The sequence below is a fragment of the Phacochoerus africanus genome, chromosome 5 (genome assembly GCF_016906955.1).
Source record: "Phacochoerus africanus isolate WHEZ1 chromosome 5, ROS_Pafr_v1, whole genome shotgun sequence".
Lineage (NCBI taxonomy): Eukaryota > Metazoa > Chordata > Mammalia > Artiodactyla > Suidae > Phacochoerus > Phacochoerus africanus.
The window spans coordinates 94,809,262-94,826,076 of NC_062548.1; the positions used below are offsets into that span (position 1 = coordinate 94,809,262).

General features: G+C 35.2%; 1 protein-coding gene across 1 annotated transcript in view; it reads left to right on the forward strand.

Moving 5' to 3' along the window:
• Positions 1–16,815, forward strand: part of NRXN1 (neurexin 1) — a 1,110,288-nt gene that overhangs the window by 521,263 nt on the left and 572,210 nt on the right. The window contains exon 10 of the mRNA XM_047782102.1: positions 14,719–14,841. Coding sequence (XP_047638058.1) covers positions 14,719–14,841 — 123 coding nt within the window. The remainder of the gene's footprint in view (positions 1–14,718; positions 14,842–16,815) is intronic.

Below are 16,815 nucleotides of genomic sequence, written 5' to 3' on the forward strand. Positions count from 1 at the left end.
TCATGCATCAATTAATAGCAAGTAAAAGGAAAAAAATTATTTAATAAGTTATGCAAATATTCCCTTAGAATACACACCTAATAGTATTGAAATAGGCAGACAAAATTGAGGTAGAATGTGGTTATTATTACAATAACATGAAAAATAATAAAAATAGCAATAATAATAACCACATGGAATTTTGAAAGTGACATTACAGATGATGAGATTCCTGGAGTGTTTTAATAGAGGCTTCATTTATAAATTAAATTATTTTTATTAGAATTCCCATTGTGGCTCTGTGGTAGTAAACTCAACTAGTGTCCATAAGGACATGGGTTTGATCCCTGGCCTTGCTCAGTGGGTTATGGATCTGGCATTGCTGTGGCTGTGGTGTATGCCAGCAGCTGCAACTCCTATTCTACCCCTCGCCTGGGAACTTCCATATGCCCTTTTGAAAAGACAAGATAAATAAATACTTTTATTTGAATTTTTAGTTATGTAAACCAACTGAGAAATTCTACACTCTCAAAAAATATTTAGGTAAATCAATTCTTTAAATTGATCCATTAAGTATAAAATTAGTTCAGCCAATGGGCAATGAGGAAATAAGCAGTACCTCATATTTTTGAGTTACAAATTATGAAATTTTGTTACTGTAATTGCAGTAACAAAATTGTTTTTCTACAATGTTTCTGAAAGTATCTCTTTCAAAAGTATCTCCCCGCTGATGGGATTGTGGGTAATTTTTAATTTATTTGGTTGTTATCCAAACATTTAAAATTTTCTACAATGAGTTTTTTTCTCTATCAATTTAGAGTAAGTAGGCAAAAGTGAGTAAAAGTAAATATTCTGTTAAGATATAGTTGAAACCAAACTATCATTTAGGACAATCAAAGCCTACACTATATCATATATTTATATCATATTATGTACATTTAAAATGTATTGGAAGTCTAAATTTCCCACTAATTTTGACCTGCAAAATGATGAAAATGAGTTTCTTTTTAAACAAGATTTGGTCCTAATTGGAAATAATATTTTTTATTTAGAATCTTGAAGAAACAGAAAATAAAAAATAGCCTACCATTTCAGTTCTCAGAGAAAAAGTATATTACTATCTTATATGCTCTTACAACTGAAAATAGTTTCATGTTATATACTTAATATATAAAATGTATAATATGTTTCTTTAAAAATATAAGGTCATGGAGTGCAAATGTTTTGCAACAGATTCTTTTACTTCAGCAACCTACTATAAATATTATTTCCAGTATGTAACTAACACATAATATTTTAAAATCTAATCTTTTGCTTATTTTACATTTTATACCAAAGTGAAATAAAGCAGGTCCAGGTCACTGAACCAGTTGAAAAAAATAAAATAGGGAGGAAACATCTATGTACAAAAATAACTTGTATCAGAATTCATTAGTGACCTCAGAGCAATCAAATGAAAGCTCATTGGAAACATCTATAAGCAAGATCTTGAGAAATAAACCAGATTGGCATAAACAAAATGGAAAGGATACTTCTAGATGTGTTGGTGTAAGTTATCATCATTGATACTAACCCACTAAAATGAAAGTTTAACTGACATAATTGCACCATAGGACGATTGACCGGGAACAATCACACAGATAGAACATTACTTCTAACAGCTGGTTGACCAGCTCCAAGCAAAGTCCAAACACTTTCTCCTAAGATTAATCAAATGAATCTGGTGTCAGATTTAATTGCTAATAGCTATTGCTATAGCTGGGCAAGCACTTTCTTAGACTTTCTGTTTAGTAAAGCAAATCTTTCATTTCAAAAGACTTTGATCCAAAGACAACTTCAAGCAAAGGAGTAATCCCAATATTTTTCCAATTACTAAAATAAATAGTCAAATAGAATCATAACAGTCATGTTAATGACTAAAGTTAGCCTGCTAAATAAGCTGATTATAAGAAAAAATTAAGTTAGCCTTACCTGTTATTGCAATAATAAAATTTATTATGAAATAAAGAAGAATTTAGTAAATCATTATATCCATGCTTTGGAAAAACACCATTCTAATGTTTACATGATGGCTGAATGAATTATCATGTATTATTTGTTCACAGCCTTCTTTGGGGCAATCACTGAGGAAAGAAAGAAAAAAAAATCAAAATGAATGAGATGTTTCAGTTCAACAGTTTGAAAGTCAAACTATCCCTTATCACACTCTGTAGAATGCATTTTCTTAAAAAATAGGTTATAATGTTTACAGCAAATACTGAAAACTAAATTTTCAAGCATTGTAATGAATTCCTAGTGAAATGAAAAGGAGGGATCAAATAAACTTAACAAAGTCAGAAATATAGGGTCTTTTTCTAAAATGATTCTGATTTTAGAAAGTTTTTACAAGAATACCCCCAAAATATTGAAGGACAGCAAAATTTTGTTCATTTAGTCTCACAATTAGTGATATTCAAATACACTTATAGTAACAGGGTATAGGAAAATAAAACACAGGTAAAGCCATTGTTCCTTGAATTATATAAAACTGTACATTCTTAGCGGTCTTCTCATAAAAATAAATTCTGTAGCTATTACAATAGTGTGTTCTGATCAGAGGTTATGTATTTAATTTAAAACCTTTGCATTGGTGACTATAATCCATGACTTTGTTTATGGAATGTCAAATTGAATATTGGTGAATTTCCAAGTGCTCGATATCTGTATGCTTTTTAAATTTTTTTCATTCAGATAACTTGACATTGTGTAGGTATTGTATAACACATGTTTACATAAGTGCCAATATAAATCGGTATAATCATTTTCTTTTCATATTGCACCAAATGTTGAGTATACTTTCAGTTTAAAATGCTTACTTAAAATCACATTAACTATTTAGTACTTAATTTTATGCATACAAGCTATCCTATTATGTGATAAGCATTTCTTGGAAAGGACCTTTTTTCCTTAAAATAAAGTCACAGTCCAAATTTTTCCTTTCATTATAATAGGTTTATTTCATTATGCCTCTTCCTAAACCAGCCATTTGAGCTAGATTAGATTTCAGGAGAGCTATTTTAAAGCATTCTTTTAGCAATATGTTTATATAATTTGTGTTCATTTTTACTGCGTTGTAAATATAATTCTATTCTTAAAAGGTAAATTGTATTTCTTAAAATGTATGGTTTTTTACATTGAAAATGATTTACATCAGAGATGTTTATCCTGATTTGTCATAAATGGGTACAATCAATGTCAAAGCTATGTAGATAAAGGCTAAATGTTTCTTAGTAGATCCTTTAAACCTTGTTTATTCATTTGCCTAGAATGATATTTAGCCAGATATGAAACAGGAGGTGAGGGAGCTATAGATAGTGAAGTTTATTTTGTAGATAGAATAGAGTTGGTTTGAGTTAGTAAAACAGCGGAAGAGTCTCTGTGGTGTGTTTTCCGAATCTCTGGAAGGTCAGACCCTTTTGCAGACAAGACACATGTTTTCTTATAATTAAATACTCATTAAGCCTTGAATCCCTCAATTCCTAAGCCAACTATTCTCTTTGCATTTGTAAGTTACTGACTGCCAGCCTTAGGTCATTTTGCTCTCCTGGTCTCTAGATATCATTAAATTTATCTTCAAGGAAACTGAGCAAAAAAAGCTATTTAAATAATTAGGCAGATAACTAAGAAAGCTACCCCCAAGTTCTCCATTTCTATGACATCAGATTCCATGCTGCCAAATCTGAAAACAAAGGGATTAAACTTTATATTTATTGACATATCTTAGTGAAGATGGGCATTAAAAGTTGATGGATTTACTTTTCATTAACTATTTGGCTTAATTCAATATCAAGATGTATTTTATCTATCATAAAAAAACTCACAAAAATCTAAAAGACATACCCATTTGATAACTATTTAGTGAATGGCTTTTATGTTCAAGGCACTGAGTGATAGGACATAGGGTATTTTCTCTGAGGTTTAAAACCCATTTAGGAGAAGATAATAATAATAATGACAATATAATACTGATAATAACATTATTATCATGACTATAATTGAGGGTGTACCATGTACCAGGCACTCATTGTTTTAAGTAATTAAAATGCCCCAAATGTATGTTGTAAAATATTTCTATTATTAGCTTACTTTATAGATAGAAATACTTAGACACAGAGAACTTTATCGTTTACCTAAGGTCACACAGCTAAAAACTTATGGAACTAGGATAAAAACTCAATACTGTGAGTGCAGAATACATGCACCAAACCAAGATATACACAGTCTAGAAAAGTGTAACAACAACAACAAAAGATTTAAATAACAATCTAACCTAAGCAAATACAGTGTAATTAGTTAGCATGTGACTATTTCATTTCTCCAGTGGTTTTAAAAAGTTTATAAAATGCCTTTCTTCAGTTGTTATTCTTCATTTTTTGAAAAGCCATAGTCTCCAAGGTTAAGGTTTAACTTTGTATTATTTGCTCAAAGTGCTTTTTAACTAGGGAAGGATAATTCCAATATTTTCATTGGAAAGAAATCTGTCCTTAGAACTCAATAAATCTCTCTTTGCCTATACAGAGAAGGCAAATAGCTCTTTATAAAAACATTCTGAGTAGTTCTCTAGGATGTATCCTTAGGTAAATTGAGGAGAGCTTAAGGGGGATTAGAGAAGAGGGAGAAGGTGTCTGGGCAGGTACCTCATGGCTATTAGGGTGAGTGGTCCATCACCAAGCCCAGGTGGTGATTCACACCAGGCCTGGCCAGCAAGACAACTCTGAGACAGACAGCTTCTCTGATACTCGGAGGCGTTGTCATTAAGGGCAGACAGCATGAGGAAGGTGACACAGCTGTACCTCTTACATGGGTAGATGAAGTTTTATCTGCTCATTCCTATATAGAGAGCTAACTAAAGGAACCTTTAAAAACAAGTAAGCACAGAAACATAGACTCCTAATTAGTAATGGCTCAAATAGCAGGCAGTTTGTTCAGTCACCCAGGGCTCTATGCTTAGAAGGGTCTGTGCTTGGGTATATAATGCTTAGCTATCACTATCCTGAAATGCTTCTTTTGAACAAGGGCCTCGTGTCTTCATTTTGCACAGGGCTCACAAATTATTTAATTGGTCTTTCCCCCCGAGTAAGTTTAGTGAATAGCAAAAGAAGAATCTGAAAGTGCTATTTACATGCTTTTAATTTTAATTGGTAATTAACTTTCCTTGTAGATTCATGTAAGAAATAAAAACAAAAGAATTCTGCTTCCAGCCCAGTGTATAAAATCAAGAAAGATAACATAAAGAAACACTTAATGAGGAATTACCCTCGTTAAGTTTGCTTTTCAGGTAGAGGTCATTATTTTTTAGCGTAATTATTTTAAAACCAGAAACTAACGGCAAAGTCAAATAGCAGGCTGAAGGTGTCATAATTACAACCTGAGAAACACATCCTCCTGTCATTCACAGGTATAACTGCTGCTGCCAGAAGACATGACTCAGGCACCCAGCAGTGGTGGCGCTTGCTTCTGTTTCTCCTGACTTTTCTCTCTTCCTGGTATTGTCACAATGACAAGGCTTGTTTCCAGCTTCCCACAGGGCCCTGCCTCCCACAGGAGGCTATTGTCCTCAAAGTCAACTGCCAAATAAAACTTGTTAGTACTGGAAAAGTTGATATAGATAGATGCCTAATTTTATATACCCACACACAGATGTCATGCATTTTAATAAAGGCTGCTATTCTAAATGTGTAGAATAAAAAAGGTGACTACATTTAAGAAGCAGAGGGACTTTTCAGTTGGTTTATGCCATTTTCAGCCTTTTAAAAAAATGTGTTTTTTGTTGTTGTTGTTGTTGTTGTTGTTGTTGTTGTTTTATTGAGAAGAAAACTCTGGCCAAGAACAGTAGAAGAATTAAACCAAATTAGCATAATTAAGGTTATGTTGGATTTAATGGCAACCATGAATCTAAAACTCAGGTCTCTGACTCTTTAAGCTCTTGCCTATTCTTTCAGTACTATTTCTTTAATTCTCAATCTATAGGTTTGGGAGAAAAGGGAATTTAAATTGTCTACTTATTTATGTGTATTGTACAGAGACTTGAAAACTACAAGCCGGCTGCCTGTTTAAAAAAGTTTTATTGGAGTTCCCTGATTTCTCAGCAGGTTAAGGATCCAGCATTGTCCTTGCTGTGGCTTGGGTCCCTGCTGTGGCATGAGTTCAGTCCCTGGCTTGGGAACTTCCACACACCATTGGTGTGGCCAAAAATGTTTTATTGAAACAAAGCCACACGTATTTGTTTACATAAAATCTACGGCTGCTTTTGCACTGCAATACCAATGTTGACTAATTACAAATGGCAATCCCATCCTACAAAGCCAAATATATTTACTATCTGGTTCCTTACAGAAAGTTTTGACCCTGATATATAAGAATTTAATCTCCTTGAAAATCTAAGTTGGGACATTTCCAATGCCGAAATTTGTGTTTGGAACAAAATAATTTTTAAACTAAATTAGTAGGATTTGGGTGCCACATAACCCAGAATAAATAAGTATAGTTAAATGGAATAAACACCAGATATAATATGGACCCTTCAGTTTCACAATTTCATAATTCTGAGATGTGTGGTACTGTAACTTCTAATTCAATTGCTGTGTGCTACAGGCAGTTTAGTGATCTAAAAAACTGAACAATCATGTATAAAGATAGAAGCAATTTATACGCATAAGATAATGCCAGTCTTTGTTGTTGTTTTAATTTATAGAAGGTCTATGGAAACTTCAGGATCCACTTTCATGTAATTCCCATCTTTATCCCATATATCTATGGCTGAAAAGACACAACCTGTTCTTAATAAAATGGAGATAGATCATTTCTAGAAGGTAAACTAAATAGATTCCTACCTGCCCATCATCTATGCAGTTTGCTAGCTTGTGGCTTTGCAGAAGTATCCATTCAAATCCTTGTGCTTAAATGGCTTAATTGAGCAAGCAGATTAGCCACTCGAAGCACTAGATAGGTATAAAATAGAAATGACTTATATTTGATATTAAGGGCAACAAAAAGCTAGTCTAGAACCAACTTAGTTTGAACTATAGTGAGAGATAGGGTACCTGATACAGATGGTCCATTTATGTAGTTACCATCTTTAAAATATACCAGTAGAGGGAGATAGGGTATGTCATGAATCTCAGCTTTGTGGCACTCAGGCCTAAAAGTTGTTTTTTTTTTGTTTTTTGTTTTTTTTAATCAAAATATAATTGGTATGGGTTTGGTTTTCTCAAGCTGTATCCATCTTTCAATTCTAGAGACAGCTGTCATTTCAGTCTACTAGACATCTTTGATCATATTGCTTCTTAGATTTCTTAGCTTTGTTTTAGTTTCATTCTTCCATATTGCTCTTTACTCCCCCCCACACACAGTCAAAAATAAAACAAAACAAAACAGTTTAAGTGCTTCACAGGACATTTGTACACAAGACTTTCTTTCAAAAAGGATCCAGAGTTACTATTACGTACATCTTGAATATGAAATAAATTTGAAATATTCATGAAATAATATGAAACAAATTTTAAAATAAAATACATTCACAAACAAACCTGAAACCCCTCAATGATATTATGTACATGTATATCAGCTAACCTCCCACCAAGCTATCTATAAAATGGGAGAGCTGGGTTAATTATCTATACATCCCTTAGAAGATATTCTTCTTTATTAGATTCATTTATTGGTTTATGCCCAAATACTTTCAAATAGAGTTTAAAGTGATTAGCAAAAATTATTTTAAAAAATAATTTAGGGAGAAAAGTCAGTATACGGTTTTTTTTTTTTTAAGAGGAAAGAATAAAGTTGCTGAAAGTAAGCACAAATCCTAAATCTTGGTTTCCTGATGCATAGAAATAAGGAAAGGCAGTCTGTCCCATTACTCACATGATGTAAGACGAAATGGTCTAAAAAATCTTTGGGAGAGAGTATATGAATTTGGACTCTGTAATTAAAGCTGTGTTGAAAATGCATGCTAGGGGGCTTATAGACTATAAAAAGTAGCTTTGAACACCTCTGGACCTTGATATATGCAATAAATGATATTCTGGAAATTTTTTTATTTATTTTTATTTTTATTTTTATTTATTTATTTATTTATTTTTGTCTTTTTAGTTATTTCTTGGGCCGCTCCCGCGGCATATGGAGGTTCCCAGGCTAGGGGTCGAATCGGAGCTGTAGCCACCAGCCTATGCCAGAGCCACAGCAACACAGGATCCGAGCCGCGTCTGCAACCTACACCACAGCTCAAGGCAATGCCGGATCGTTAACCCACTGAGCAACAGCAGGGACCGAACCCGCAACCTCATGGTTCCTAGTCGGATTCGTTAACCACTGCGCCACCACGGGAACTCCTGGAAATTTTTTTTTTAATTCATAAGTGAAAGACTCTTTTTCTGTATGTGTGACCAAGCCCGTGGCATACATAAGTTCCCAGGCAGGGATTGAACCTGTATCACAGCAGCAACCTGAGCCACAGCAGAGACAACACCAGATCCTTAACCCACCAGGAAGTCCTTAAAATCTTTTTGCTTTTTTTTTTCTTAATCCAACTTTAAAAAGCAAAGGGTTACTTACAAATGATTAAAACCTTTTGCTGCAGTTTTCTGAGAAAGAAAACCATCATTTTCCTAAAGGGAAAAATGAGCCCTCTAGAGGCTTCTGCAGAGTCCAGGGGTTCTGAGTGATGCCTCAGGAGACAAGTTAGCCTGCTTTTTTTACCAGCAGAGCAACCTCCCTTTTATGTGATTTTTATATTCCTCATGCAAGATTACAGGTGGAAAAAAATAATTCCACTGCTTTAAAAAATAGTAATAAAACTGCTGCCCTAGTTTGTGTGTGTGTGTGTGTGTGTGTTTTCTTTCTACAATGCTCAACTACGTTTGTTCTGAGTAAGGCAAGCTTACAGGTATACTGGGTCAGAGTCCCCAACGCTTCCCAGGTTTGATCTGATTCTTTTAATAGGGCAGAGAACAATTCCTATAGCTTAAAAAAAGGGTTCCTTAAAGACTGCTTAATTATTTTACTCCATAACCTTCTGATCTATTTATTTAGTTTCCTAAGTGAACTAGTCCATAAAGCAGGGATATTTGGTATAAAAGCAGAAGCTGTATTTCCTGCTTCTGCCTAATCATTTATTGATTCTTTGATGCTGTATTCTGTGAGGGAGGCCAAAATGACAAAAACACAGTTCTCCCCCTCAAAATTTGACTACATAAATTAATAAACACATTCCCAGCATAAAGCAATAATGTCCTACTAGTTTTATTTGAAGATTAGTAATTCTAGCTCCAGAATAACTCTTTGCAGTTTACTCTGCCCTCTGCCTATGCATATCAAAATAAAGATGAGGAAATTAACAATTATGATAATGAAAATCTCAGAAATTTAGAGAACTTCATGATAATATTGCACTCTTTAATGTAGCCAAAGGTTGGAAAATAGTACAGGGAGCTTTCTTCCAAGAATGAAGGAATTTTAAAGTTATCTATAGGTGAGGATTTTTGACATGCTCTTATCAAGAATCCTTATTTTGCAGATAAAAATAGGAGGAACAGAGAAGATAAACTACTTACCGAAGGTGACATAATTAGTGGATGGCAGACCTAGAGACACAACCCAATTTTCCCCGCCATTCCTTCTCATAGTAAAAATGAAGGTGTAAAGTAAATAACATAGTTTATAGTCTTGCAGCAAAACAGCTGTCATCTTTTATTAAATGTATCTCTTAGTGGTTATATCAAGACTTTGTAAAAATGGTAGATTTCAAAGAAGTATTTGTTTGGCTAACTACTGATCTCCACACCCTTTCCTCAAATACACACTCCTTTTTCTCTGTTCTATGCCTCAAGCTGGGATTCTCTCTAACCTGTCTTGGAGGTAAAATCTTAAGAGACACTCCAACTCATACATTGGTAGGTTGTGACTTCATACACTTTAGTATCATGAAACATGTTTTGATATCCCAAAAGAAAAAAGAAATCTCAAAAGGGATTCAGATAATACATTGGTAGGTTTCCTCATCTTGGACTAGACTGAGGAAAACTTAGATGTTTACTTTGTCTACTTCCATCTGCTATTAATAAATTTTGGCTATAGAGTCACCAGAAAACCCAGTGAATATCAGTGACTAGAGGGAACTTATCCCATAGCATAAATTCTGTTGAAAAGAACTGACACTATTACTAAGCTGTATTTATTCTTGCCTGGCTTTTACCTTTGATGCGAAACAAATAGCAGGCATGGGCCAAATCATAGGCTCAGATCTTGATGTTCTTCAAGAAGTTTCACTCTAGCTCCACATAATATCACGGGCAGGATAATTTAAAGAAAGTTCACTAGACAGATGGTCTGGAGACCTAGACTCTGCTCTTAAATAATTGTGGCCTTGGAAACCTCATCTAACTGCTCAGGTTGTTTGTTTGTGGATGGCTCAGTGAACTTCTACATGTCTCATGTCTCTTCTAGTTCTATAATCCTTAAAATAGCATTAGCCTGTCAAGCTGAATGACTTATTAACTATGGTCATTCAGCCCCACTGTGCCTCTGTTTTACTATCTGCAGATCACTAGAGGAGGCTATGGGAAGGACACTAGAATGGACATGGAAGACCTCAAGATCTCAGTCTTAATTTCACTCCTTGCTGCCCCTGAGACTTATAATAATACCCTCAACTTTTCTAAATCTGCTTTTTTAACTAAAAAATAATACATCTCAGTGGCTTAAATAATATGGTAAGAATCAAGTGTAAAATTACATGTAGGTCATGAAACCCTACAAAACAGAAGGGGTAATTGTCTTTGAAATAGAAACAATGTTGTGGGCTTTCTTTAAAATGTTTTAAATAGTGCTTAATATCTTAGTCTTCTTGGACTGTTCTGGCAAAATGTCATGGGATGGGTGGCTTAAACAATAGACATTTCTGAGAAGTCCAAAATCAAGTTTCTGGCCGATTTGGCTTCAAGGTGAAAGCTTTCTCCCTGGCTTGGAGATGGCCACCTTCTCTCTATGTCCTCATGTGATGGAGAAAAAGAACTCCAATGTCTCTTCTTGTTCTTATGAGAGTCTGAATCCTGTCATAGGTACTCCATCCACATGACTTCATCTAGGCCTAATCGCCTCACAATGTCCCAGTCCACATAGCATCACATCAGGGGGTTGGGCTTTCAACATGTGAACATTCAGTCCATAACACTCACATTAATGCTAGGAGAAAGATGTTAGTACCAGTGAGACATATTTTGACAATCCCATGGGAGAAAGGTATCTCAAAAGGAATTCAGATAATTAATGGCTTGAATGGCTGTAATTTTGTCTTGAAAATTTTGACAAGGGGACAAATAACTCAAATTCAAAATTTAATTTTTTACAGTTTAAACCAGCTTCCTTTACCAATTCTGTATGTTTTAAAATATCCTTGAGAATGTGAGCTCTCAAAGGCATTGTAGAGATTCTCTAGACCATCTCCTCACTTTGTAAGTAGAGGTGGTAAGATCACAAGAAGCTGCATGTTTTAGCAAACTGCTGATTATGGATGAGTCCAGTACCAAATTGACCTATATCATGCTTTTAGTACCAGCCCATTTCAGTATCTCTAGGTAAAAGTACAGGGTACTGTTTTGAGATCTCACCATGACTTATGCAGAAAGTGTGTAAGAATTCCTAACATTGTGATCATTCTGTAGAACAAGCTAAAAATCATGACAAAGAACAACTTTTACAGCCCCTTCTTTTAGAGGGAGGGACACTAAGTAGTTAAGTTGCTAGCTAAAGGTGACATTAGCTGGGAGGCAGTATAATGCAGGGGAAAATGTATAGACCTTGAGTAGGTCAGATCTAGGATGGAATGCATTTCTATCACATTTTAGCTGTGTGACCTTGGGACAGGTCATTTTAGCTTTTTGGGTATTTGGTTCTACATCTAAAAAATGATGATAATATAAAGATGAAATAATAAATGAAGTGTCTGGTGCATTTACCAACCCCCAACTCTCAGTAGCAAGTTAAGGAACAGCCGCAATTCTTAATTCCCTGTCCAGTGCACTCTCCATTACACATCATGTTGCATTGATAACATTGTTTTGAACTGAGAATAATAAGTGCATTTTTTTTAAAAAAAAACCCTGTCTTCTAAAATCAATCTCTTCACATTTTTAATAATGCAAGAAAGGAGCTTGAAGTTGGTCCACAGAGATTTTTATACACCAAAGGGTTATTTTTAATTGGATTTTCTGCCTGTTGTTATGGAAATAGTTGTTTCATAGATGAAGCATTGTGATTTTACTGCAAGATCAAGCCCAGAATGGGGTATAATGATGATATCATCCTTATGCTTCTTTTTCTTGACAAGACACTTTTAAATTAAGAGAAGGGGAGCGAAGCTGCTTCAAAAGCACACATTTCTAAGAAAAAAAAAAGATCTGCCCTATAAAAATAGCTTAAAATGATATATACTCTTTTCAAAGATCAAAACTAAGAATGGCCCTAGCTGCTGGTAGGATGCTAAGATTCTGCAGTTTTTAAACACTTCTTTCTTCACTGTTGAAACTAGAAAGAGTTCCTTTGATCCTGGAACTTGCTTTCAACATTTGGTCTCAAAGAATTTTTGCAGTTGTTGAGCTAACAGGCTTCCTCTAGTTATTTAGTGATCAATCTCCCGAAACAGTTCTATCTAGACTCATTTTTATTCATGTATCCAGATGTAATTTAACTTCTCTAAAGAAACAAAAATAAAGGATTTCTAATCTTAATGATGGTTCTGTTTAAAGACAGGAGGCCATTCATCCTGTAAATTTTAGCTTGTGTCACTGGCTTGGTTTAAGCCTCAGAGAAACCCCAACCAAGGAAGATAGAATTGGTATCATCAATAAAATTCTAAGAAAGAAATCAGGGGGCTGGATAGCCTGCTGTATTGAAAGCAAACAATGATCTATGTTTTGATGGGTGACTGAGATTTTTTTCTAGTGCTTTGTTCCTTTATTTATTTATATTTCTTCCTCCTTTTTTCTCTCCTTCCCCTTGGCCTTTTCATACATCGTCCTATGATCCTTGGACATTGGCCAAGCGTTTGGCTGGTTAAATTTGGTTGAAGAAATTGTAAACCTCACTCTGATCTTGAGTTAGCTGAAAGTCATGGAACTCAACTCGATGTCATGTCTTTAACTATTTTATCATATCAAAAATTTCAATACCTAGAAAGTGTGGGGAAATACATCTCTAAAAAAATGTGTCATTAAATAATTTCATTATTGGAGTTTCCATTGTGGTTTAGCAGTAATGAATCCGACTTGTATCCATGAGGATGCAGGTTTGAACTCTGGCTTTGCTCAGTGGTTTAAGAATCTGGCATTACTGAGAGCTGTGGTGTATATTGCAGATGTGCCTCAGATACCACATTGCTGTGGCTGTGGTGTAGGCTGGCAGCTGCAGCTCCGATTTGACCCCTAGCCTGGGCACTTACATGTGCCATAGGTATGGCCCTTAAAAAAAAAAAAAAAGAGCAGAAAAAAAATTCATTTTTTAATGAATTGTACAAGTAGATTATTAGCAGTGCTTGTTTAATTTAATTTTTTTTTTTTTTTTTTTTTTGCCATGGCATGTATCAGCTTGATAGAGGACCTCAGTTCCCAGACCAGGGATTGAACCTGGGCCACAGAAGGGAAAGCCCTGAATCCTAACTCTATACCACCACGAGAACTCCCCTAGCAGTGCTTATTTTTTAATTAAAATTTTCCACTTACATTAGAAGTTATTTTTCCCTTGGTTTGTTTGTGAGTGGAAGAGGGACATTTGTCTAACTTTGTCCTTTCATAATTTCCCCAAAATGCTTTCTGAAATAATCTGTTTTAAGCCAATTCAAATTCAACTTGCACAGGTTTGTATACATTCACTTGCGGTTACTTTCCCAGTTAGTTATATTTCTTACCCTCCTTCTTTTCGTCCTTTATCTGGCAATCACTTCCCTCTGCTGCTTAATTTCATTGTTTTCCCTCCCACTCAACACTGGGCCCTTTATTGGCAGTGTGCTGCTTCAGTTTACTTCCCAAAAGTCAGTACTTTTTCCTGAACCCACTTTCCATGCCTCCACTAGGCCTTATTCTTAGACACAACATTCCATAAATTTAAGAACTTGGTTAACACTGGATTTATGTGATGTAAGAGTGAAGAGCAGCCATCACTCAGTCTAGTACCCAAAGTGGCCTCCCCACCAGAGTCTAACCAGCCAGGTGCCCTTCACTGAAAATGATTAGCTAATGACCTGTGGTCAGATCTCTCTCCAAGGTCAGAAGTTTCATGAACTGCTAGCTACTTCATTAGCAAGAAGGTGATAAGTGCCAAATCAGAGAACTCCTTGGGGGGGACATGTGGTAACTTTGGGAAGCTTCCCAAGGCTGTATTGGCTGTGCCTATTTATGACAACAGGTATATTTGTTTGTCTTCAATCAATGCACAATGTTAAAGAGTCTTCTTAAAGTGTCACACTGGATGTCTGTTAACTTGTCATTTTCTTTGCTTGCTATGACTCTAATGGGCTTGAGAACTGATCCAGCCAATCTCTCCTCTTGTCTCCTTTCTCTCTCTCTTCTTTTTTTCCTTTTTCTCTCTTCTCTCTCCTTCATCTCCCTTGCCTCCCCCCTTTCTTTGTCTTTTTCTCTCACTCTCTGTGAGGTTCATTTGCTTGACTGATTCTGAGTGTCCATAATGACTGTTTGGCATATTCTACAGGCAAAGGTCCCGAGACCCTTTTTGCCGGCTATAACCTCAATGATAACGAATGGCACACAGTGCGTGTGGTTCGCCGAGGAAAAAGTTTAAAGTTAACGGTGGATGATCAACAGGCCATGACAGGTAAAACCCCCTGTCCCCTTTGCTTTTGCTGAAGCTTCAGAAGCCCCCATTTCTTGCAGATGACTTTGAAAACCAAATGAATGACTTGAAGCTGTTACATGCAGTTCATTTCTTATTCCAGTTCTTCCAGCAACAATTACATTTAATAAGCAGCATTGTTAAGTGTTTCTCCTCTCAAATGAGCAACACTTTTTTGTCATGTTCTTTTGCATTTAATAATTCAAGAAGTTATAATATTTTAATTTTATGGCTTGATAAATATCTTAGGGCTTCATAAAATATTGAAATTACTGTTTGGATGCCAATTTCTGTGTGGTTTCTTTGTTTCTTATATATTTAGGCAATGAATGCAGCAAGTTATACTTTTTAGCTTCTGGGTAAATTGATAGATATCCTGGCATTCTGTCAGGTGAGCTGCATTTTGTTTTAAGTTATAATAGATCATTTGGGGCCAGTTAGCTCCATTGGTTATTCTCTAATGTTAAGAATGTCAAGTTCAATCCCTGATTTGTAGATTCCTAACCGAGGTGAGCCACATAAAGGTCCACCCTGGAGACACAGAGAAACTGAATGAAAAAGGAATCGGAGCACCTTTATTCTCTCTGCTGAAAATAACTTCAAGTACATGACCCGCTGGGATCTTAGCTTCGTGTTCTTTTTTAGAGAAATCTCCCTGTTAATTATTTGAGTACAAGGCACCAAGGTGGTCCTTAGGCAGCAGAGCAATGTCTGTTCTACATTTGGTCTCAAAGGGGGTTTCCATACTCAGAGATCAGGTAATTGTATCAGTGTGGAAATATCATGCACGAGGTTTTAACTTTTAAGAGGATCATTCCTGGGTTCAAATGAAGCAAACGACCAACTCATAGGTCTCTTCCTGTCTTGTATTTTCATTAGCTTGTTATGGCTTTCCAAAACTTTTTTTTTTTTTTTCTATATGTGGGGGCAACCTTGTTTCAGGATGGTTTGAAGAGTTTTAAAAGGATCAGTTTGGCCTGACACCATAGAAAGTATGGAAAGAGCCCATTAATTTTTCTTTTCTTAAAATTTCTCCAAAGGACTCTAATGCAGATGGTCTATGGATTGGCATTTAAAAACCAGTGCTATGTTACATCGTTTTATTCTCCAAGGAAGAAAATCAACCAGAGAGCCCTTAACATAAGCTGTTTTTCAAAACTGCCAAATGTGAGAAGGCTCTAAAGAAATTGTGTAGACTTAGGCAAGGGAGCCAGGGTTTTTATAGGGGTTGGCAGGAGTGTCAGTTGAAGTCCAGCTAGTTTTGGTCAAGACCAGTTGACCAAAGAGGAATTAATTGTTTCTGTAGATTAGCATCCATTGTTTGGATAATCAGGATTTTATCAAAAGGGGTAGAAATTAACAATTAGAGTTCAAGATCCCTATAAAAGCAATTATGAAGAAATAACTGTGAAGGACACACAGATGTGAGAGAATCACAGTAGGACATCTTTAATCACTTAAATATATCTCAAATCACACAAAGCCCTATGAAGTAGATAGGATATCTATATTCTCATTTCATAGATGAGGAACCTGAGGTTCAGAAATGTTAAATGACTTATGTTTCTTTGAAATGCCATGTTACCAGAACTGAGAGAGATCCTAGGTTTATTTTTAAATTTTCTTATTTGTTCACTTTTTGAAATTTGGTTTCTTTTTGCCTTGTGGTTCATTTATTTATATTCATTAATATCCTAATATATATGTGACTCTATGATGGAGTACTTTCCCAGACATAACATGATTTTATGAGGATAATACATACACACATATCAAAATCACATGATAACTGATCATCTAGCATAGCATAAGATATACTAAATGGCTGAATAAATAATTCATGTTCTTGGCTTCAGAAGAGCTTAATGGTTTCAGGAATGGCTTAAAGCAATAGATAATATCTGAACTAGGCTGTAAAGAAAGGATAATGCGGATGATAAAATTATGTGGGAGAGC